Below are 24,363 nucleotides of genomic sequence, written 5' to 3' on the forward strand. Positions count from 1 at the left end.
GACGGTCTGTGTGGACCTTACACATTCTCCCCGTGTCTGCATGGTTTCCTCCGGGTGCTCCTGTTTCCCCCACAGTCCAAAGATTGATTTCCCCTTTGGCCCATCAAGCCCACACCAACTTTGTGAAGAGTAACTCACCCAGATGCATTTCCCTCTGACTGATACACCATAACACTATTGCCAATTCACCTGAACTACACATCTTTGGACTGTGGGAGGAAACCGGAGCAGGTTAGGTGGATCTGCCATTCTAAATTGCCCACAGTGTACGTTAGATGCATTAGCTATGGGAAATGTAGAGTTACAGGGATGGACTGGGCCTGGGCAGTATGCTCTTCAGAGGGTCAGTGTGGAATTGTTGGGCTGAATGGCCTATTTCCACACAGTAAGGATTCTAAGAGAAATCAAGCAATGGAACAATGAGTACAGTCCAACTAAAACTTCATCAATGAGATTAAATGCCTTTGAGAAGGTTTCTGAAACATTCGGCAGAAAAGTCTTTGGACTGTGGGAGGAAACCGGAGAACCTGGAGGAAACCCACAGGCACTGGGGAGAATGCCCAAAGTCCACACACACAGTCACCCGGGGTATAATGTCTATTTGGAGTTTGCACGTTCTCCCAGTGTCTGTATGAGTTCCTCCAGGTTCCTCCCACAATCCAAAGATGTGTACAAAGTTAAAAATCACACAACACCAGGTTATAGTCCAACAGTTTTAATTGGAAGCACACTAGCTTTCGGAGCGACGCTCCTTCATCAGGTGATAGTGGAGGGCTCGATTGTAACACAGAATTTATAGCAGAAATTTGCAGTGTAATGTAACTGAAATTATGCATTGAAAAACTGATTGTCTGTTAAGCTTGTCATCTGTTTGTATACAGTGATAGTTTCACTTCTTTCATGTGTAAATCACAAAACCTTTTTTTTAAAGTTGCATTCTCAGGTTAGCTGTTAACAATGGTGATAGCTAGACAATATGTTGAAGGTTCTGGATCAGTGGTGCTGAAAGAGCACAGCAGTTTAGGCAGCATCCAACGAGCAATGAAATCGACGTTTCGGGCAAAAGCCCTTTGAAGGTGTTAGCCCCCTGTGTTCTCTGTCTCTGATCTGATGTTTAGATTGATTCTAATCTTAAAAAGTGAGATAACGGAGTTTTACATAAATTCATGCAGTTTTTGAGCTCAGAGTTCTACATGAATGTATGCAGTTTTTGAGCAAAGTGCAATGTAACTCTGCAAGTACAAATTCACCACACAAAATATATGTGTGCATATGGGTCTTTGTGTGTGTGTGTCTGTCTGGGGTGGGGTTGTGGGTGAGAGAAAGTGTGTGCGTGTGTGTGTGTAGTGAAATGGTGATCACCTGTAACGTGACATGAACCCAAGGTCCCGGTTGAGGCCCTCCCTATGGGTACCAAACTTAGCTATCAGCGTGAAGAAAAATTATGCCATGTTCTTCGTGACCTGCAAAACATTATCAATGAGGATGAGCACCTCACCAAGACCTTCCCCACACCTCCACTACTTGCCTTTAAACAACTGCCAAACCTCAAACAGATCATTGTTCGTAGCAAACTGCCCGGTGGACACTGCAAGACGTGTCAGAGTGTGGACATAGATACCACCATTACGCGTGGGAACACCTCCCACCTTGTATATGGCAGATACTCATGTGACTCAGCCAACGTTGTCTATCTTATACATTGCAGGCAAGGATGCCCGGAGGCATGGTACATTGGGGAAACTGAGCAAAGGCCACGACAATGGATGAATGGGCACCGCACAACAATCAACAGACAGGAGGGTTCCCTCCCAGTTGGGGAATACTCCAGTGGTCCAGGACATTCAGCCTCAGACCTTTAGGTGACCATCCTCCAAGGTGGACTTCGGGACAGGCAGCAGAGGAAAGTGGCCGAGCAGAGGCTGATAACTAAGTTCGGTATCCATAGGGAGGGCCTCAACCGGGACCTTGGGTTCATGTTACATTACAGGTGACCACCATTTCACTATACACACACACACAGATATTCCTACACACACACACTCTCACATACACACAGACACAGGTACACACAGACACCCACATACCCCCTTATAGATACACACACTCCCTAATGCACCCCCTCACAGACTTAAGACACTCTGCACTCACTACACACTCACACACACACTTTCTCACACCCACAATCCCCACCCCAGACAGACAGACAGACAGACAGACAGACACACACACACACACACACACAAAGACCCACATGCACACATATATTGTGTGGGGTGAATTTGTACTTGCAGAGTTACATTGCACTTTGCTCAAAATCTGCATACATTCATGTAGAACTCTGAGCTCAAAAACTGCATGAATTTATGTAAAACTCCGTTATCTCACTTTTTAGATTAGAATCAATCTAAACATCAGATCATAGACAGAGAACACAGGGGGCTAACACCTTCAACATATTGTCTAGCTATCACATTGTTAACAGCTAACCCGAGAATGCAACTTTAAAAAAAAGTTTTATGATTTACACATGAAAGAAGTGAAACTATCACTGTATTTTAACAGATGAAAGGCTTAAGAGACAATCAGTTTTTCAATGTATAATTTCAGTTACATCACACTGCAAATTTTTGCTATGAATTCTGTTACAATCGAGCCCTCCACTATCACCTGAGCGTCGCTCTGAAAGCTAGTGTGCTTCCAATTAAGCCTGTTGGACTATAACCTGGTGTTGTGTGATTTTTAACTTTGTACACACCAGTCCAACACCGGCATCGCCAAAGATGTGTAGGTTAGGTGGACTGGCTGTGCTAAATTATCCATTGTGTCCAGGGATGTGCAGGCAATGTGGGTTAGCCATAGGAAATGTGGGATTACAGATTATGCTGGGGGTGTGGGTCTGGGTAGGATGATCTTCAGAGGATCAGTGTGGACTCATTGGGTTGAATAGCCTGTTTCCACCCTTATTGGGATTCGAAGATTCTAAGTGAATACAGCAAACGTTTCAGAGAGAGTTCCAGACGTTGGGACAAAACAGATGGGTGCACAGAAAGGCTACACTGTAGAAGCCATTTGTCCAAGAAGGATGGAGTGATAGGGACATGAAAATTTCTAAATCTCAGTGCATTGGGGGATAAGCTATCAATGCTCAGCAACACTGTGGGTGTAATGGGTCAGAGGTAGAAAGCGTGCATTACATTTCAGGTCTCATGTATAATATCAGGAAAATATCACTATAAGCGTCAGTGCAATGACCAATTTTCTTTACGCATTCATGGAATGTGGGTGTAGCTGGCTGGGCCGAACCATTTATTGAGCAACCCTCATTGCCCCTTTGGGAAGTTGATGATGTCTTCTTGAACCATGGCAGTCCAGCCAAGGGAGGGAGTTCCAGGGCATCAACACAAAGACAGTGAAGGAATGGTGATACATTTCCAAGTCAGGATGGTGAGTGAGTTGGAGAGGAACTTGAAGGTGGTGATGTTCTGCTGCCCTTGTCCTTTTAGATGGAAGTGGTCGTGACCTTGGTAGGTACTGTCTGAGGATCTTTGATGAACGTCTGCAGTGCATCTCGTTGTTTGTGGATGTGAATGCCAATCAAGTGGGTTGCTTTGTCCTGGATGGTGTTGAGCTTCTTGAGTGTTGTTGGAGCTGCACCCATCCAGGCAAGTGGGGAATATTCCATCACACTCCTGACTTCGTGTCTTGTAGATGCCACCTTCACCAGTGAGTCATAGAGTCATACAGTCATAGAGGTGTACAGCATGGAAACTGACCCTTTGGTCCAACCTGTCCATGCCGACCAGATATCCCAACCCAATCTACTCCCACCTGCCAGCACCTGGCCCATATCCCTCCAAACCCTTCCTATTCATATACCCATCCAAATGCCCCTTAAATGTTGCAATTGTACCAGCCTCCACCGCATCCTCTGGCATCTCCCACCACCATTCGTGACTGGATGTGACAGGACTGCAGAGCTTCGATCTGATCCGTTGGTTGAGGGTTCACTTAACTGTTTGACATGCAAGTAGTCCTGTTTGATGGCTTCACCAGGTTGTCATCTTATCTTCAGGTCTGCCTGGTGCTGCTCCTGGCATGCCCACTCTCCACTGAACCAGAATTGATCCCCTGGTTTGATGGTAATAATTGAATGCTGGGGGATATGCCAGGCTATGAGGTTACAGATTATGCTGGAGTACAATTCTGCTGCTGTTGACAGCCCACAGCACCTCATGGATGCCCAGTGAGGAGTTACTAGATTTGTTCAAAGTCTGTCCCATTTAACACGACGATACAACAAAGGGAGCGTATCTTCAACAAGAAGGTAGGACTTGGTCTCCACAAGGACCATGCGGTGGTCACTCTTATCAATACAATCTTGTACAGATGTATCTGCAGTTGGCAGATTGGCGAGATTGAGGTCAAGTATGGAGTACACCAGGACCCAGCAATCATAACCATTATACAATCACAATCACACACAATTCTATTTTTAAATAATTCAAATTAGATCCAGTTGAACTGGGCGTAAATTTCATGGTCACTTGTTCATATAATACAGAGTCATAGTCATAGAGATGTATAGCATGGAAATAGACCCTTCATTCCAACTTGTCCATGCTGACCAGGTATCTAAGACTGATCTTGTCCCATTTGCCAACACTTGGCCCACATTCCTCTAAACCCTTCCTATTCAAGCATCCAGATGCCTTTAAAATGGTGTAATTGTACCAGCCTCCATCACTTCATCTGGCAGCTCATTCCATACACGCACCACCCTCTGTGTGAAAACGTTGCCCCTTAGGTCCCTTTCAAATCTTTTCCCTCGCACCCTAAATGTATTCCTTCTAGTTTTGCACTTCCCTACTCTGGGGAAAATTTCTTGGCTATTCACCTACATAATTTTGATGTTGAGCTTGGAGAATGAGAGAGATGGGAAGAGGAGAGGGCTCTGAATGGGAAGTAGTGATGTGAAGAGTGTGTCAGTTTGGAAAGTATTCTTTGGATGTGACTGGTCTATACTTGGTGAATAACACGGTGGTTTGCAATGATCAACCGACAACATGGCCAAGAAACTAGTAATTCTTATCAACTTGTACAAACAGAATCATCACACAATTTTTCAGAAAAAGGAATCACATTAGATCCAGCTGAAATCGAGTTAGATTCTCTTCAAACTTCAAACAGGGGTCAACATGTATCACTTGTCAAGGGCAATTAGAGAGAGACATGACCCACTCTCACTAATATCCTTACATACAGATGAGGAAGGACACTACTTCGACTGGAACAACACATCCATCCTAGGACAAGCCAAACAGAGACACGCACGAGAATTCCGAGAAGCATGGCATTCCAACCAGAACTCTATGACAAACACATTGACTTGGATCACATTTACCACCCCCTGAGAAAATGAACAGGAAATGACATCACCATAAGAAATGCTGTCACCACAAGAAATGACACCAGCAACCCAAGGAAACCCAAACACACAAATAGAAAGCGGGCTACACCACCAATGCTTCATTCAGAGGCTCACTGATGATGCTACCTAGTATGGTGATGAAACGTCGAAAACAAACCTTCCAGCTCACTGAACAAACCTATATTCAGAGCTACAACCTGAGCTACAAATCTTCTCAAAACTTACTAAAGACAATAAATGTTGGCCTAGCCTGTAATACTTGCATCCCTTGAGTAAGTTAAAAGACATCACTGGATCAATTTCTAATGGAAAGCTGTTAGAAATCAGGGATTGTAGTTTTTCACACATGAAAACTGGACCACTATTCTTCAGCTACACCTGAGCAGACATTTAAACTTTTTTGAATTAAACAAAGACTTGGAGGACAAAGTTTCCCAGAGGCAATCTTTGCAGCAGTGCCATGACTAGTCTGAGAGACCGTGCCAACCAACCCTTTCCTTATGTGGTACAAATTGCTGTCCCCTTGGAAATTTGGCTTTCTTGTGATGGTGTCCTGATGAGTGCAAGGTGAAGTGTTTCTATGCGCCGCTCTTTTTTTTCAGCTATTCTGGTGGGGTGTTGGCGGAGCGATCATGTCGCTGGACTAATCATCCAGAACCTCAAGTGAACGTTCTGGAGATGTGGCTTCAAATTCTGGCTTGACAGGGGGTGAAATTTGAATTCAATAAAAATTTGGAATTTAATTTGATAGCAATGTTTAAGAGGCATTTAGACAGACATGTGAACAGGCAGGGAATAGAGGGATATGGACCATGTGCAGGCAGGTGGAATTAGTTTAGAATAGCACCATGGTCAGCACAGCATGGTGGGCCGAAGGGCCTATTCCAGTGCTGCCCTGTTCTATGTTCTATTCCCAAGTTCTGTACCAGATGACTATTTGAATAGCAACTATTTTTAATCAGATTGTCTTTCAAAAGAAAATTCACATTAGACCTGGAGTTAAACATTTTTAAATGACAGCACCATGAGCTGACAACTTGCATCTTATTTTAAGGACAACAGGAAATGGGTAATAAATGTTGGTCTAGCCAGTAACACTCACATCCCATTACTAAATTAAAAACACTGATATTCCCCGAAATAAAGTGTTCTCAGTACTCGTTATCTGTCAACACTTAATGGGAACACAGCCCAAAGTTATTTGTTGGCAGTGTAACAGAGAATTCACATGTTAGCATTCCCAGAGCAATCCTTTGTTCTCTAAAGAGTTAACCCTAACACTTCCCAACCTTTTATCTTCCCAGATGTTGGCCGTCCTGCAGATGCTGGACTTCCAACAGTTTCTGCTGGAGATTTTCAGCAGTTTAGATTTATGGTGCCGGAGTCCATGCATTTATTGCGATGAGATTTGACGCTGTGTGAACTCGGGTAATTCATGCTCATCAGATCAAATTACCAACAGCTTCAAGCAGTTTTACAGAAGAGGAGAAAAGTCAATGAGGAAAAACATTGACATACAAACAGAAATCTTTGGAAATACAAAGCGGGTATGAAATCCAGATTCTGACATTTCACTGACCTCTCCTACTCCCAGGCTATTGGAAACCAGGGATTGCGATTTGCTGCACATGAAAATTGGATCTGCATTTTTCAACTAAAGAGAAGCTACAAATCAAGAAGACGTTCAAACTTTTTTCAATTAAACAAAAGCCTGGGGGACAAAATGCCCCTGCTGCATTCTCTGCAACAATGCCTTGAGCGATCTGAGAGAACTTGCCAATCAGCACCAGTTCCTCATTGCAATATAAAATGTTATTCCCTTAAAGATTTGGCATTCTTGCGATGATGTCCTGATGAGTGCAAGATGAAAAGCTTCTGCAGCACGTTTCTCTTGTCCTTCAGTCTGCCAGTCATTCTCAAGTTTTGAAGTACCAAATGACAACTGGAATATCAGCGATTTCCATTTCTAATTCTTCATCGTAGGAAAAGAACCTTGAACAGTGGGACAGAAACATCGTCAAATGTCAAAATGAAGTTGGCTTCCACTGGATGGTATAAATCAGGAGAGTGGTACAAAGGCTAGCTCCATCTGATACATAAATACATCTTTAATCAAAGCTCAGGTATTCTTTAATGCCTCAGTCTTACAAATGTTATATATTAAAGAGAAGCTGAATGGAAAAGACTCTATGATCATTGTTAAAAAAGCAAGAGCTCAGGAGCACTTTTGCCTCAACAGCATTAGACCATAAGATGAGAGGAGCAGAATCAGGCCATTCGGCCCATTAAGTCTGCTCTGCCATTCGATCATGCCTGATATGTTTCTCAATCCCATTCTCCTGTCATCTCCCCTGTAACCTTTGATCCCCTTACTAACCAAAAACCTACCTATCTCTGTCTTAAGTACACTCAATGACCTGGCTTCCAACCCCTCTGTGGCAATGAGTTCCGGTAGACTCACCACCCTCTAGCTAACGGAACCCCTCCACATCTCAGTCATTACTTCACTCTGAAGCTGAGCCCTCAGGTCCTAGTCTCTGCTACTAGTGTAAACATCTCCTCCATGTCTACTCTGTCCAGGCCTCTCGGTATTCTGTAAGGTTCAATCAGATCCCCCTCATCTTTCCGAACTCTATCAAGTGCAGACTCACAGTCCTTAACCAGTCCTCTTATGATAAACTCTTCAGTGTCAGGATCATTCATGTAAAACTCCTCAGGAACCCCCTCCACAGGTCCCAGAATTGCTCATAATATTCTGAATACAGTAGATCCAATCTGGAACACACGGCAAGAAAGGGCAAAGCAAGCAGATTCATCAGTAACATCAAAAAGAAATGTTTGATTAATATTTGAAGGGGGAAAAAAAAGTGCTGTACAGCAGGAGAAGGAGGTGGGTCGAGTTCAACAGCTCTTTCTGAGGGTTGGCACAGGCATAATGGGTGGAGTGGCCTCTCTGTGTTGTTTGGTTTTCCTGCAGTTCCATGATACTTACAGAACGCCCTGGTTCTCCTTGTCGTCCCTCGTTTCCCTGTTTAAAGAAGCATAGTGAGAACTTCTGAACACAGAAACCGATGACAACACAGTCACACAGAGATACAAGCAACTATAAGGTGACAAAAGGTGAGTGACAACAAGGGGGTTAGCTGCAGTAAATCACTCACCAGCTATTGAAGGTGTACTGCAGAGACTGAAATATATGAAGACAATGTAAGGGATTCAATACGTGCAATTAAAATGGGGAAGCGGGGTGGGAATAAAGGATAGCCTTGTTATGGGGATTTTTGCAAAGTTTCACACTGAATTGTCAAAAATGCTTGCATAAAGAAGGAATTTTTATAGCACCTTTCATGAGGTTAGAATGCGGCAAAGCATTTTGCAATCAGTGAAGTCTAACCTTCACTGTTACTACCACCATTACAGTCACTGTGGTAATGTAGGAATCGTGACAGCTAATTTGCGCATAGCAAGATCCCACAAACAGCAATGTGATAATGACCAGATACAGGAGGTTCCTGGGTTACAAAAGACTTGCGCTCCTGACTGCGTTTGGAAGTTGATCTGTATGCAAGTCGAACACAATACAGTAAAAATATCCGTTCATAAGCACAGTCAAACATTTGCTCGACGGAACCTTAAAATTAAAATAATAGGGATCTCATTCGTACGTATGAGCGTTCATCAGTCAGATGTTCTTAAATCAGGGACCCCGTGTAACTTGCTTAATAAACAAGGTTAGAAATTACTGCAGAAACTCAGCAGGTCTGGCAGCATCTGTGGAGAGAAAGCAGAGTTAACCTTTCAAGTCCAGTGACCTTTCTTCAGAACTGACCCTTCAAGAACAGTTGCTGAAGAACGTTAACTCTGTTTTCTCTTCACAGATGCTACCAGATCTGCTGAGTTTCTGCAGCAATTTCTGTTTTTGTTTCCAATTTCCAGTATCTGCAGTTCTTTGCTCTATTAACCTGTCTGGAAGAAGTTGAGGTCTGCAGATGCTGGAGATCAGAGGTGAAAAGGTGTTACTGGAAAAGCGCAGCAGGTCAGGCAGCATCCAAGGAACAGGAGATTCGACGTTTCGGGCATAAGCCCTTCATCAGGAATTCCTGATGAAGGGCTTATGCCCGAAACATCGAATTTCCTGTTCCTTGGATGCTGCCTGACCTGCTGCACTTTTCCAGCAACACATTTTCAGCTCTATTAACCTGTCTGTCATGTTCGCTGAGGGATAAATGTTAATCAGGAGTCCTGAACAGCAACACAAGGTTGTTACATACAACTGAGGTGCATCGATTTAAGGCTCCATCCAAAAGAGCACCACTGACAGTGCAGCACTCCACCAATGCAACAGGCTAAATTTTCAGGAATACATCAACAATGTTTTATTTTAGTGGAGAGAATACTACCTCCTGAGCTAGCACATAGTATCTAGGGGAAAGAATATCCATGATACTAAACAGTGATGCATTCATTGCAAAGATTGCCTCCCCACGTGAACTTGAGAGACAATGTCAATGATGCCTGTTTTGTCTTATAGCAGGACGGAGAAGGTAGATTTCTCAGGGAAACATGCCCTGGATTGCCCTACATCACAGGTCGCTACAGGCGGAAATGAGCTACCCTGCCCTCGGATTAGCAGCCTCTCCAACCACATCTCACCAAAGATGGCGCTGTCTCTGGAGTCAACCCCTGAAACCCCACCATTTCTGAGAGTTTGCAGGGAGAGAGATCAAATAAACACGGAATATGAAAGTCGAATTACTCTTGAACAAAAACACTGGAAGACTGTTTTCTTCAAGAAACCTTGAAAGTTCAGTGTACCAGAGGAAGAGGGATTGACGTGATCTGGATGTGTTTTGAGTGGGACGTGAATCTCACCATCAGTGAAAAATCAACAGGCCAAATGATTTCCTATCCTGACGAATAACATTCTTACCTTTTCACCTCTGGGGCCACTTGTACCTGGCAATCCCTATAAAGGAAGTACAATGACAAAATTACTACACGTGGTATTTCTTCAGCAAGCATTCCTGTCCGTAATAGTGTAGAGGAATGAGCACTGATGAAAATAGCCTTAGTCTTCCAAGTAAGACAGAAAACTACCTCGTTGTCAATTTGCAGAATGAAAGGTGCCCAATTCCAATGCTGGACCCGTCTTAATTGATGCAATCTAGTAGAACCATGCACTGGAGTGAAGCCAAGGCCTGCTTTTGCAGGAATAGCGCCATATTCCAGTAAGTAAACTGTTTCGAGATCTCAAAGTCAATTTGATGATTACTGGGAGAAGGTATAGGTGTAAGGTCAGTGGGGGAGGGTGCAGAATGGCTGGCATTGAGTGCCAACTGTGTGAGGGGATGGATCAGTGAGTGACAGGGAAGGGTGGGTCAAGTTTTGGGAGGGCTGGTCGGGTCAGGCAGGGGAATTTGGGTATTGGGAAGGTTGTGATTGGATGCGGAGAGAGGGTACGTTGATGCCTGTGCCATTCTGGGAGGGCTTGGGTCTGGTTCAAATGTAAAGACAGCGCAAGTTCAATATAGTAGAACCTCGATTATCCAAACAAGATGGGCAGGGAGTATTTTGTTCGGATAACCGATTGTTCGGATAACCGGAAACAAGCAGTATTTTGAGAGTGCTGGTTATCCGAACATTTCTCGGTTTTCTGGCAATGCGCTCCATTATGCCGTTTAACTAATAACTGAATGCTGAGTTGCCTAATGCCATTTTTACGGGAGATTGAAATCTTGTTCGAATCATCTGAAATACGGAAAATTGATGTTCGGATAATTGAGCGTGTATTGTAGTTGCCTAAAAATGAATGGGGTTGCCACAGAACAGTATTCTTGTAAATCCCACAACCTGTGGGGTGGTTTCTTGTAAATAAAAACACACACATTTGCAACTCAGGCCGGACACTGGACAACTGCCCACCGTGCGATAGGAGATTGCGAGTGCTCGGGAAAATGGCTGGTCAAGAGGAGTGACTCTCGTTACAAATCAGCAGAACTTCGATGGAACCTCCTCAGAGAGAATTTCCTCAAATGTGCTCTGTGCAGGTTCTTGGTCGATGGAAATAAACATGCTCACCAGGAAGTATTCCCAATGGAGACAATGACAACCCTTATCCCAGAAGTACCTCTCTCCAATGAAGTGGAAAATCACCAATGCTCCTTGGAGAGCATCTTCCAAACCCACAATCACCTCAAAGACAAGGGAAGCAGGAATGTGGGAACACCAGCCCCTGCAATTTGGAATCACTTCAGCACTGATTTCTCATATAACACTTTTCATTTCTAGAAGAAATTGTCACATTCCTATCATGCCCGGTATTTATTGCCCGTCCCTAGTTACTCCAGAGAAGATGATGGTGAACTGCCTTCTGTGTAGGTGGATACACACCAACAATGCCATTCATGAAGGAATTCCAGGATAATGACATTGTTGGGGTGTCGACATCTACACAGAAAGAATGCTTATATGTTTCCAAGTCAGGATGGTAAGTGGCTTAGAGGGGAACTTGGAGTTGGTGGTTTTCCCATGTACCTGCTGCCCTTGTCTTTGAGGTGATGGTAGATGTGGAGCTAGTTGAGTATTAATGGAGCTGCACCCATCCAGCCAAGTGGGGAGAATTCCATCACACTCCTGACTTGTGCCTCATGGACAGTACGAGCACTGGAAGCCAGAAGGTGATTACTTTCCACAGAATTCGCTGCCCCTTGGGCTGTTCTTACAGTAAGAGTATTTATGTCCAGTTCCTAATCTTTCTGTTCTTGTTGCTATTTGGAACAATATTCCTTGACTACTCACCAATCAAAGGAAAGATGAGAATGAGACAATACTCACAACTGATCCCGGAACACCAGGTGGTCCGATCAGCCCTTGATCTCCCTAGTAACAGAAACATTCAATCATAACTGTGATTCTGGCTGAATTACAACACTATCTCAATCATAAAGGTAAGAATCAGGGTTTTTCCAAACTCTTCCATGAAGCATGGGCAAGGTCAGAATTTATTTCCCATGAACTGATTGCCTTGCTGGGTCATTTCAGAGGGCAGTTAAGAGTCAACAACATTGCTGAGGGTCTGGAGTCACATGTAGGCCAGACCAGGTAAGGACGGCAGATTTCCTCCCCTAAACGAATTGAGTGGACTGGATGAATTTACAAATTAATCAACCACTAAGTTTCACTAGTTTTCAATTCTGACTTGGGGAGGCACTGATAATGTCACTGGGACTAGTAATCCAGAACCCTAGGTTAATCTTCCAGGGATCGGGTTCAAATCCTTCCAATGAAATTTATTTTCAATGTAATCCCAGAATAGATGGGTAGTTTAATGGTAACCATATGATTGTCATTAAAAGGTCAATACCAATGCCCTTAAAGGAAGGAAATTGCTGATTCTTATCCAATCTAGCCTCTAGCAATGTGGTTGACTCTTAACTGCTATCTGTATAATTAAGGATGGGCAATAAATGCTGGCCTGGCCAGCGGTTCCACATCCTGTGAATGAATAAAAACAATTATTAGCTGGTCGGTTGAGATTTTGACACCCCCTATCTCAAGGGTGTGTTGAACTGATTCTCTATAACAGTCAAAAAGTATGGTGGTGGAAAAGCACAGCTGGTCAGGCAGTATCTGAGGAGCAGGAGAGTTGACGTTTTGAGCATCAGCCCTCCATGAGGAATGTTAGAGCTTATTCTCGAAACTTCGATTCTCCTGCTCCTCGGATGCAGCCTGACCTGCTGTACTTTTCCAGCGCCACTCTTTTTGACTCTGATCTCCAGCATCTGCAGTTCCTCATTTTCTCTATCATAGACTGGGTCTCCATACGACCACCTCTCCTCTGTGCATTAGTGAATACTGCTGGAGTTGTGGCTCAATAAAGGGAACCGCGTATCAGAAACAGATGGTTCACTGAGACACTTTGGAAGTGGTTAAATAAAACGCAGCATGACTCAGACTGATAACGGTTCATCCTATCAGTTTGTGCCTTCACTCACTGCCTGGATCTGTTCCCGTACTCACTGATACTCATCAGTTGAAAATGAAGTAACGATACACGGTTGAAGGTGCACAGATTCTGAATTTAACTTCTCAGTAGCGAAACACGGAGACTGAGTTCACAACGCGCAGTTTCCCTTGCCATCTGATAGAGAGTAGGAAAGTGGAAAAGCTCATTAAAAACAGATGGAGAGAGAAGGGCAAAAGAAACAGGAAGTAATGGGATGATGGAAAGGAAAAGGGGTAACGTAGGACAACCGAAAGGAAACATAATGGGAATAAGAGAGTGAAAGAAAGGAGAAAAAGAAAGAGAGTGATTTTGTTTCCTCTTATTTGCTCACAGGACTTCAGATTTGCTTGCAAGCTCAGCATTTACTGCACATCCCTAAGTGAGCCTTGAACTGAACAGCTATCAAGGCCATTTCAGAGAGTAGTTAATATCAACTGCATGATGTGGGGATGGAGTCACATGCAGGATAGACTAGATAAGGACAGCAGAATTCTTTTATTTAAGGGCATTAGTAAACCAGATCGGATTTTACAACAATCAATAACAGTTGTCGCAGCCATCGTTGTTAAGACTGGCTCAATATTCCACATTATTCACTGGATTTAAATCCCATCGGCTGCTATGGTTGGATCTGAACCATATTCACAAAACATTAGCCTTGACCTCTGGACAGTTGGTTCAGTACAAATACAATCCCATCATCCCTTCAATACTTTTCATTACCTTTGGATATTCTTAGACTCTTAAATTAGGAAATGCACACATGACCAGGCAAGATGTAAACTCTCTTAAAATTCTGAAAGAATCAATCAGGTGTTGATAGCATTAAATAATGGACCAAAAGTCCAACATCAGACACAATAAGCAATCACAGCATGGAGTAGATTATTCAGATGAGGAGAAGCATCATCTCTGAGGCAGTGGTTACACTGTGGAAATCTCTTTCCCTGCAGAGACTGGTGGAGGCTAGCTCATCTAATATATTCAATGGTGAATCAGACCAATTCTGAATTGACAAGGAACTCAGGAGTTTTGGGTTGTGTGCTGTACATGTGTCGGGAGGGAACAGGAAAAGTGGAATTGAGACCACAACTGGAGCAGCCATGATCTTATTGAATGGCGGAGCAGGCTTGAGAGGCTGAATGGCCTCCTCCTGTTCCTCATCAGAAACATAGGAAATAGCAGAAAGGAGGCCATTCAGCCCTCTGAGCCTGCTTCCTCATTCAATATGATCACAGCTGATCATCAATACCCTCTTCCTGTTCTCTCCCCATAACCTTTGACCCCTTTAACCCTATGAATTGTTTCTAACTCATTCTTGAAAATATTCAATGTTTCGGCCTCAACTGCTTTCTGTGGCAGGGAACTCCAAAGGCTGCCCACTCTCTGGGTGAAGGTACTTCTCTTCATTTTGGACCATACCCTCAGAGTGTAACCACCACCCCCATCCAGTTTGGGGCTTCCTGGTCATCAGGAACATCCTTCCTGTGCCTAACCTGTCTAGACCTCTCTGAATTTTATAGGTTTCCATGAGATCCCATCAAATCATCTCAGAGGCAGCATTGCCCCCAGCTGGTAATAGTCCAACAGGTTTATTTAAAATTGCAAGCTTTCAGAGCATGTCAGAGTTTAAATGTTGGACTATAATCAGGTGTGGTATCACTTCTGACTTTGCAGAGGTGGGTACTGCAAATGTTGGAGATTAGAGTCAAGATTAGAGTGGTGCTGGAAAAGCACAGCAGGTCAGGCAGCATCCGAGGAGCAGGAAAATCGATGTTTCCTGATGAAGGGCTTTTGCCCGAAACATCGATTTTCCTGGCTCCTCGGATGCTGCCTGACCTGCTGTGCTTTTCCAGCACCACTCTAATCTTGACTTCTGACTTTGTCCACCCCAGTCCAACACCAGCACCTCCACATCTTATCCGTTATTAGACTGATGAATGGACTCTCTAGCCTGATCTTGCTAACACTGACCTGGCTTAGTGCACTCCCTGTGCAATGTAACTTGTCTGCCTCTGTCTCAGGCTCTTTTGATGTCTGCATCCTTGCTGACTATGTACTGCTCATTAACAAAGCTTTTCACTGTACTCTGGTACACGTGATACGAAATCAATTAATCAATCAATCAGCTGACGAGGCTCACTTACCTTAAGCCCCGATGGTCCCGGAGGTCCCCTTTCTCCCTGTAAAAAGTAAATAACACCGTCAGGACTCGTCTATTTTGCCAATTAATTAACAACCTGGGGGGAGACCCATTAGAAGGGCAGACAGACAGTCTGGCCCTATTCCTTCACCTGCTTTGAAACAGCTGGATGCTTCTGACCTGCTGTGTCTTTCCAGCACCACACTCTCGACTTTGATACAGTCAGCGTCTGCTTCGCTGTAATGTTGGACACCTTACCTTTGTAGTCAACCATCACCCAAGGCACACCAAATGGTGCAGCAATAACAACAACTACTTCTATTTACCATCATAAAAGGTTCTGGATGCAGATTTGCTCGCTGAGCTGGAAGGTTCATTTTCAGACGTTGCGTCACTGTAGTAGGTAACATCTTCTGTGAGCCTCTGGACAAAGTACTACTGATGATTCCTGCTTTCTATTTATATCTTTGGTTTGGTGATGTCATTTCTTGTGGTCATGTCATTCTATGGTGGTATCACCACAGGAAATGGCATCACCAACCCAAACATATAAACAGAAAGCAGGAATCATCAGCAGTGCTTCGTCTGGAGGCTCACTGAAGTTGTTATCTAGTATGGTGACAAAACGTCTGAAAATGAACTTGCCAGCTTAGTGAGCAAATTTACATCCAGAACCTCAATCTGAGCTACAAATCTTCTCAAAACTCGCTTTCATAAAGGTTGCTGAGATGCCTCAGAGAAGTGACGTTAGCAAATCAACTGAAGTGCAGTAGGAGGTACTGACCTGGAAGTTACATGCCCCGATCAGCTACGTTTTTGGTTGGGGAATATAAGAACGGTGACTGCCCACTGTCGAGCTGTGGCCTGTAATATTCAGGGTGGGCAGGTGCTGACATCAGCAGCCTGCCATTACATACAATACAAAGAATAAACAGAAATTGCTGGAAAAAGCTCAGCAGGTCTGGCAGCATCTGTGGAGAGAAATTAGAGTTAATGTTTTGCATCCTCTGAGGAAGGGTCACTGGACCCGAAACGTTAACTCTGATTTCTCTCCATAGATGCTGCCAGACCTGTGAGCTCTTCTAGCAACTTCTGGTTTTGCTTATTATCACATAGTCTGCTATTACACAATCCACTGTTAGCCACTACCAGTCCCCATTAGTAACTGTTCACCCTGCTAACCAGAACATTATCCATTCCTTTGTCTGTCCAACTACTCTTCTCTCTCTTTGGGCATTATTCCCACCTATCGTGAACTCCTTCCCCTGCCCCCCCTCCCCCTACTTAATCTCCTGCATATAAACTGACATTTTCCTCGCTACCATCTGTACTGAGGAAGGGTTGCTCGATTAAAAATGTTAACTCCAATTTCTCTCCACAGATGCTGTCAGACCTGAGCTTTTCCAGCAATTTCTGTTTTTGTTTCTGATTTACAGCATCAGCAGTTCTTGCAGTTTTTAATCAATCAAATGTCAGTTAAGATGGTTAATAATCTCAAAAGTGCAAGAGATTTGAATATTACGCTGCCGTTGCCAACACGTGGTTAGCATGGGCAACCAGGTGACAATGGTGTCTTTGACTTGAAGGAGCTTAAAACTGCGTGAAGGATAGAATCTCTCTCTGTGGTGCTTGGTGTCCACTGCTGGTCACCTCCACCACCCCCCACCACCCTGAGAAAATAGCACTCATTGCTTCCCACTCGTTCTCTAAAACCCCTATTCCCCACTTGCTAAATTTCCAAGAACCAACACTCCCTCCCACACCTGTCCTCTCCACAACCCAAAGCTCTCCCAACAGGGGTCTGGAATCCATAGGATTCCCTACATGGACCTGCCTGCAGTTCCATCAGTATCCACTGCTGAGCTCTGGTGCTGTCAGGTCCATCGGACTATGGAGATTTGGTGTGGAGAGTGGGTCCCACGAGGGGCTCATTGGTATGGGGCAGAGCTCCAAATAACACACTTTTCTTCTGGGGGAAAGTAGGGAACACTTCGACATTAAGCTATAGAGACTTCTCCTCCCATTTGTCACAGCTGGCTGTATCCATGTCCCAACGATAATGCCTCAATTGCAAGCCCAAGTTCATCACTTGACCTGAACATTTGATCTAAAGACTTCCGTTTACCTATTCATTCAGGAGATGCAACAAGGCAATATCCTGGGGAAGGCTATGATGAGCCATCTTCTTCAACCATTGCAGTCCGTGATGTGCAGAGGCATCGACAATGTCTTAGGAAAACAGTTCCTTGATGTCAACACAACAACACCGAAGGAAGAGCGAAAATCAGGACGGTGTGTGCCTCCGCTGAGCTCCGAGTCATGGGATGCTCTTGAGGAAGACTTGACAAGTTGCCGAAGTGAATTTTTACAAATCTGAGTACGGTAACTTCCTGATAAAAGGATTGTAAAGGTTGGTAGCAATCACTTACCCGGGATCCCGGCAAACCAGTCTCCCCCGGCTGACCTCGGTCTCCCTGTCCATCAAAACATAAAAACAAGATGTCCTGTTAATTACCCACCTTGATCAATAACTCCTTCACCGTTACATTCACCTGTCTCCCTCAGTCTTTCCCTGACAGTCTGAGATACCTGCAACAAATCAGGCTTATATTTTCCAAAAAAAAACAAACTCTGCTCTCAGGATATGAAGCTGACCTATTTAATTGAAAGCATTTACCTGGTCCCCATCACCCTATTGCTTAATCATTCAGATAAAAGGAATCCCCGGAATCTCACAATCACCTTGGGCCGACCAGGCTACTCTCTGATTAGAGAGAGACACACCAATGGTGGTGGTGACTGAACCTGGAGATCACCACACCTCAGGCAAGGGGTGAGATTGAGAAGGAGAGTTCTTCATAGTAACCTTAGTTGGTGTGGCCACTGAATCCATGCTGTTAGCATCACTCTTTGACATAGACCAGTCAACTGAGCTAATGACAATCTGATTGAATCATAGAATCTCTACAGTGTGGAAATAGCCATTTGGCCCAACTTGTCCACACTGACCCTCTGAAGAGTAACCCACCCAGACGCATCCCTTTACCCTTTTACTCTACATTTACCCCTGACTAATGCACCTAACCTAAACATCCCTGAACACAATGGGCAATTTAAAATGGCCAATTCACCTAACCTGCACATTTTTGGACAGTGGGAGGAAATCAGAGCAGCTGGAGGAAATCCACGCAGACAAGGGGAAAATTTGCAAACTCCACACGGACAGTCACCCGAGGTTGGAATTGAACCCAGGTCCATGGTGCTGTGAGGCAGCAGTGCTAACCACTGAGTGACCATGTCACCCATGAGATATGAGGTAGGCAGCTGGGTATTCAATCAAATCACATGAGAATGGGAAACATTCAGAATCTGAACAGGAAGTGTCAGTTTGAATATTTAATTCACTGTCCAATCAAATACAGAAAGCAAAACAAAGAAACAGAATGAAAAATTGGATCAAGAGAGCGAGAAAGAAGAAAACCAAAAATAAATTCTGCTTTTAAGAATCTCAAATAATAATTAAAATAATTAATACTGAAAGAATGAGGTTCTGCATTAGATTATTAGAATTTATTGAGCTTCAAAGGATACTCATACTATATTGGACAAGATCAAACAATTTAAAGAGTTTATTTGCTACCTGCTTCAGTCATTTTAAGTTGACCAGTGCTGAGTCTCACTGTTAGATACTAAAAATGTGTAGCTTCTGATGGAGCAGAACATCGCAGACAGAATATTCAGATTTACAGGTTAATAGACAGATGTTACTGTTCAATTTCTACATAAATCATGGTTAAGAGTAATTGCCTCAACTTCATTTCCAGTAGAAAATCACAAGCTGCTGTGATGAGAAGGACCTTTTGGGGTCGGTGTCTCCCCAGACTTAATATTTTTTACCAAACAAAACACACTCATTCTCATTAATGTGCTCCTAAACCAGACCTCGCCCCTCCTCCCACCCCCATCACCATATACAACATTCTTTCCGATCCCTACTTGCAAGGGAGGGACATCAGATTCTACCCATTCTGGTGAAGAAAGAGCAAATCAAGTTTAATGTCAACAGAAAAATTACAAAAAAAAGGGTAAGTTTCCACCGTAATCCCTTCACACTTGCCTTGTCACCCTGTTCACCCTGAGATCCTCTGGGTCCCTAAAAAGGTGAAGAGATTAACAATAAATCATAAAAATATTTAGATATGTATCACACTTCAGATGTTGCATATGCACACTGCCACATTGCATGTTTTTTTCTAATCTAAAGCATTAAAGAATGTTCTTATTTGTTTATTCTGACCTCAAACTGAATTGATACCTTTCCTAAAAGCAGATAGGCTCTAACCGACCCTAGGAAGTACAGGCATTTGGGTCTTGTTGTCACACAGGGAGGGAGTGAGGATTGCACATCCTGGAGCTCAGAGTCAAGAGTGAGTTGCTGGAAAAGCACAGCAGGTCAGGCAGCATCCGAGGAGCAGGAAAATCAACGTTTTGGCATAAGGGCTTAGGCTGATTCTCCTGCTCCTTGCATGCTGCCTGACGTGCTGTGCTTTTCCAGCATCACACTCTCAATTCACACAGGGAGGTGCAGGTTATATCTAGGAACAAATTACTTTGTACATTTTACAGTATAATGGCTAATGGTACATCAAACATCTCACACTGAACAATTTCACAGGAGATGGATTATTCTCATGTTCATGGAGTTGCCTGGATTTTACCACCACAGATCAGGTCCCTCGCATCCCAGCCCCACCGCACTGATGCATATTATGGCATTGGTTTGGCAGTTCACCGTCAACCCATTAATGTCTGACAATACATGATGAGGGGTTTAGATAGAGTTAATGGTAGGTGTCTTCTCTCGAGGTGGGAAATTTCAGGATGACTAGGGGGCACGTTACTAGGGTGAGAGGAGAGAGATTTGAAAACGATATGAAGGGCAAATTTTTACACAGAGAGTGGTTCATGTGTGGAATGGACTTCCGGAGAAAGTGGTGGATGTGGGTACATTTATAGCATTTAAAAGACATTAATTACATGAATAGGAAAGATATGGAGAGATATGGGACAGGAGCAGGCAGGTGGGACTGGTTTAGTTTGGGACTGTGGTCGGCACGGACTGGTTGGACCGAAGGGTCTGTTCCTGTTCTATACGAACGGGGGTGAAACATGGGCGTACAGGGGGAATCAGATAAACACAATTTCTAGGCTACTGGGCTCAAGAAATGGGCAACAAGACTGCAACTTCTCATTGCTAAAGCCACCTCACATCCGTTGTATACCAGGAGTAATTTATCCCAGGTATGACGTGGCTCAAGTATGGATGAAAAGGCCTACAATGGGACCAATGCTGTTTGCAAGATTTTCTTTTGGTGCACAGAACTCTGAGGTACAACAAAAGTTAGATGGTCACCATTCAACTGGCTTTTAAATTACAAGATTATATTAAATTCAAATTTCACTATCTGCTAAAATGAAATTTGAACCCATGCCCCAAAACATCAGGGTTACCAGATTACTAATCCAAGGCCATTAACACTGCGTCACTACCTCCTCCTGCATCTGCTACCTTTGACTTTCCCAGTGGTAGAGGCCATGGGTTTGCAGTCAAAAGAATCTTGGTGAGTTGTGGCATTGCATCTTTCAGATGGTACACATCCCAGCTACTGTGCGTCAGTGGTGAAGGAACTGAATGTTGAAAATGGTGGATGGGATGTCAAAATACAGGCTGCTTTACCCTGGCTGGTTTCTAGCTTCTTAAGTGTTGTTGCAGCTGTACCCAACCAGGCAAGTGGGGACTATTCCATCACACTCCTGACTTGTGCCTTATAGATGGTAGACAAGCTTCAGGGTCTGTGCACATACAGTTCTGGTCACAAAACTGTATGTGCGCAGGATAGATATTATTAAATTGGTGAGGATGCAAAAAAGATTTACCAGAATGTTACCAGGACCAGAGGGTTTGAGTTAAAGGGAGAGGCCTTGACTTCTTTCACTGAAGCATGGGAGTTTGTGGGGTGACCTTATAGAGGTTTATAAAAACATGAAGGGCATAGATAAGGTGAAGAGCAAAAGGTCTTTTCCCTCAGGGTGAGGGAGCTCAAAACCAGAGGGCATATTTTTAAGGTGAGAGGAGAAAGATTTTAAAAGACTTGAGGAGCAACTTTTCACACAGAGGACGATTCATATGTGGAATGAACTGCCAGAGGAAGTGGTAGGTGCAGATACAGTTGCAATATTTTAAAAGATATTTGGATAGGTACATGCATAGGAAAGGTTTAGAGGGATATGGACAAAACGTAGGTAAATGGAATTTAGTTTAGTTTGGGAAAAATTAAGATATTTGGACAGGTACATGAATAGGAAAGGTTTAGAGGGATATGGGAGGAGAAAGTGAGGTCTGCAGATGCTGGAGATCAGAGCTGAAAATGTGTTGCTGGAAAAGCGCAGCAGGTCAGGCAGCATCCGGTGAACAGGAAATTCGACGTTTCGGGCATAAGAAGGGCTTAAGCCTGAAGAAGGGCTTATCCCCGAAACGTCGAATTTCCTGTTCCTTGGATGCTGCCTGACCTGCTGCGCTTTTCTAGCAACACATTTTCAGCTTAGAGGGATATGAACCAATCATAAGTAAATTGGATTAGTTTAATTTGGGAAAATTAGTCACATGGACAAGTTGGACCGAAGGGTCTGTTTCCGTGCTGCATGAATCAGGGGGTGAGTTACTTGCTGTAGAATTTCCAGCCTCTGTGGTATGGCTTGTCCAGTCCAGTTTCTGGTCAATGGTTAACCCACAGTTTAACTCTGTCTTACAGCCATGTGGTAAGGTTAAGCCACAGTACGATCACAGACTCCCTGCAGTACAGGAAGAGGCCATTTGGCCCACTGAGTCTGTACTGACTATCCAAAGAGCATCCCGAGCAGACCCACCACCACCCTTACTATCCATGTAACCCTGCATTTACCATAGCTAACAAATGTAGCTGACACATCCCCAGACACTGTGGGCAATTTAGCATGGCTCACCCACCTGATCTGTACATTTTTGGACCATGGGAGGAAATTGGAGCACCCAGCAGAATCCCCACAGGGAGAATGTGCAAACTCCACATAGTCACTCAAGGTTGGGATTGAACCCAGGTCCCTGGCACTACAAGGGCAGCAGTGATGACCACTGAGCCACCATGTCATCTATACATAAAATGAATGTTTTCAGTATCAAATTAGAATCCTTTAAATAAATTTGTGGGTGGCACAGTGGTTAGCACTGCTGCCTCATAGTGCCAGAGACCCGGGTTCAATTCCTGCCTCAGGCAACTGTCTGTGTGGAGTTTGCACATCCTCCCCGTGTCTGCGTGGGTTTCCTCTCACAGTCCAAAAAATGTGCAGGTTAGGTGAATTGGTCATGCTAAATTGCCCGTGGTGTTCAGTGAAGGGGTAAGTGTAGAGGGATGGGTCTGGGTGGGTTGCTGTTCGAAGGGTCGGTGTGGACTTGTTGGGCCGAAGGGCCTGTTTCTACACTGTAAGTAATCTAATCTAATAAAAAATTCTTCGCAGTGCAACAAAACCACGAATGTTACAAATGTAACCATCACTCGCGAGGAATGGTCAACACAGTGTGAAGCAGATACATGGGCAAGGAAGAGGAAGCCCCAAGGTTCACTCTCAGGAATCGAGTACTCCATAGGCCTGCCTCTAGATGAAACAACGCGGCCAGTCCTCCCTCATATCAATACACAATGACAATGAAGGATATCAACTCCATTGGGACCATGTTCCGACACTGGGACAGGCAAAACAAAGACAAGCTCAGGAATTCCTGGAGGCCTTGTATCTATCCATTGGTTCCACACACAAACATATTGGAATAGACCCCATCTGCAAAACTGTACAAAACCGGAAGCAGACCTCCCACCACTACAGACAGAACCGTGTAAGTTCAGGGCAGATCACAATGACAGTACTTCATCCAGAGGCTACACAGCACTGAAGATGTCACCCAGGAGGGAGACAAAACATCAGCAAGAAAATCAACCAGGATGGCAAACCAACCGACATTTTTCTCCATAGAGTTAACAAAGCTGTTAGTCCAGTTAGTTTGTTGAGATTTGCAATGGCACTAACCCGGTCACCTGGTTCTCCTTGGCGCCCTGGTGGTCCTGAGAAACCTTCACCTGCGTTGCCCTGGAAACACGAAAGGAAAATTTCAGAACCCATTTTCAGAAATACTTTTTTTTGTAAGTGTCCTCACAATTGCAGTACAGCTGTGTCAATATTTCCAGCCATATCGCTATGGTACACCAACTTAATCTAAGTAATTTCACCAGCATCATCGCTCCCCAGTCCTGTGAACCAGATTCCAAAGTATTAGCAGTGAAGAAGACAAGCTAATGGGTTCGTGATCACAAGTCATGGTTTTTAAAAAGTTTTCTTCTGCTGTTAGGGAAATAAAAGGATGTTGGGAATATACATTCTACTCTCTTAGACTGTACTAGCAGAGATATAGCCAACAACAACAACAAAGGTGGCATTAATTCTGTCAACACCAACATGGCAAATGGTGAAATTCTAATTCAATAAAAATCTAGAATTAATAAAGAGCTAGCTTAATGATGACTGATGCCCTTTAGGGAAGGGAACTCAACATCTTCACCCGGCGTGGTCTACATGTGACTCCAGACCCAGAGCAACATGGTTGACTCTTAGCACCCTCTGGATGATTAGTGATGGCAACTAAGGCTGGCTTAGACAATGCTGGGCAACCGGGCGGCTCAGTGGCTATCAGTG

The 24,363-nt window shown here is 44.0% G+C and overlaps 1 protein-coding gene across 1 annotated transcript in view; it reads right to left on the bottom strand.

Moving 5' to 3' along the window:
• col7a1 (collagen, type VII, alpha 1) overlaps positions 1–24,363 on the bottom strand; it is a 363,650-nt gene that overhangs the window by 184,696 nt on the left and 154,591 nt on the right. Inside the window, exons 43-49 of the mRNA XM_060835829.1 lie at positions 23,701–23,760; positions 19,697–19,732; positions 18,009–18,053; positions 15,584–15,619; positions 12,266–12,310; positions 10,362–10,397; positions 8,424–8,459 (exon numbers count right to left, since the gene is read on the bottom strand). Of these exons, the coding sequence (XP_060691812.1) occupies positions 8,424–8,459; positions 10,362–10,397; positions 12,266–12,310; positions 15,584–15,619; positions 18,009–18,053; positions 19,697–19,732; positions 23,701–23,760 (294 nt within the window). The remainder of the gene's footprint in view (positions 1–8,423; positions 8,460–10,361; positions 10,398–12,265; positions 12,311–15,583; positions 15,620–18,008; positions 18,054–19,696; positions 19,733–23,700; positions 23,761–24,363) is intronic.

Source organism: Hemiscyllium ocellatum, chromosome 14, assembly GCF_020745735.1.
Source record: "Hemiscyllium ocellatum isolate sHemOce1 chromosome 14, sHemOce1.pat.X.cur, whole genome shotgun sequence".
NCBI classification, from domain to species: Eukaryota; Metazoa; Chordata; class Chondrichthyes; order Orectolobiformes; family Hemiscylliidae; genus Hemiscyllium; species Hemiscyllium ocellatum.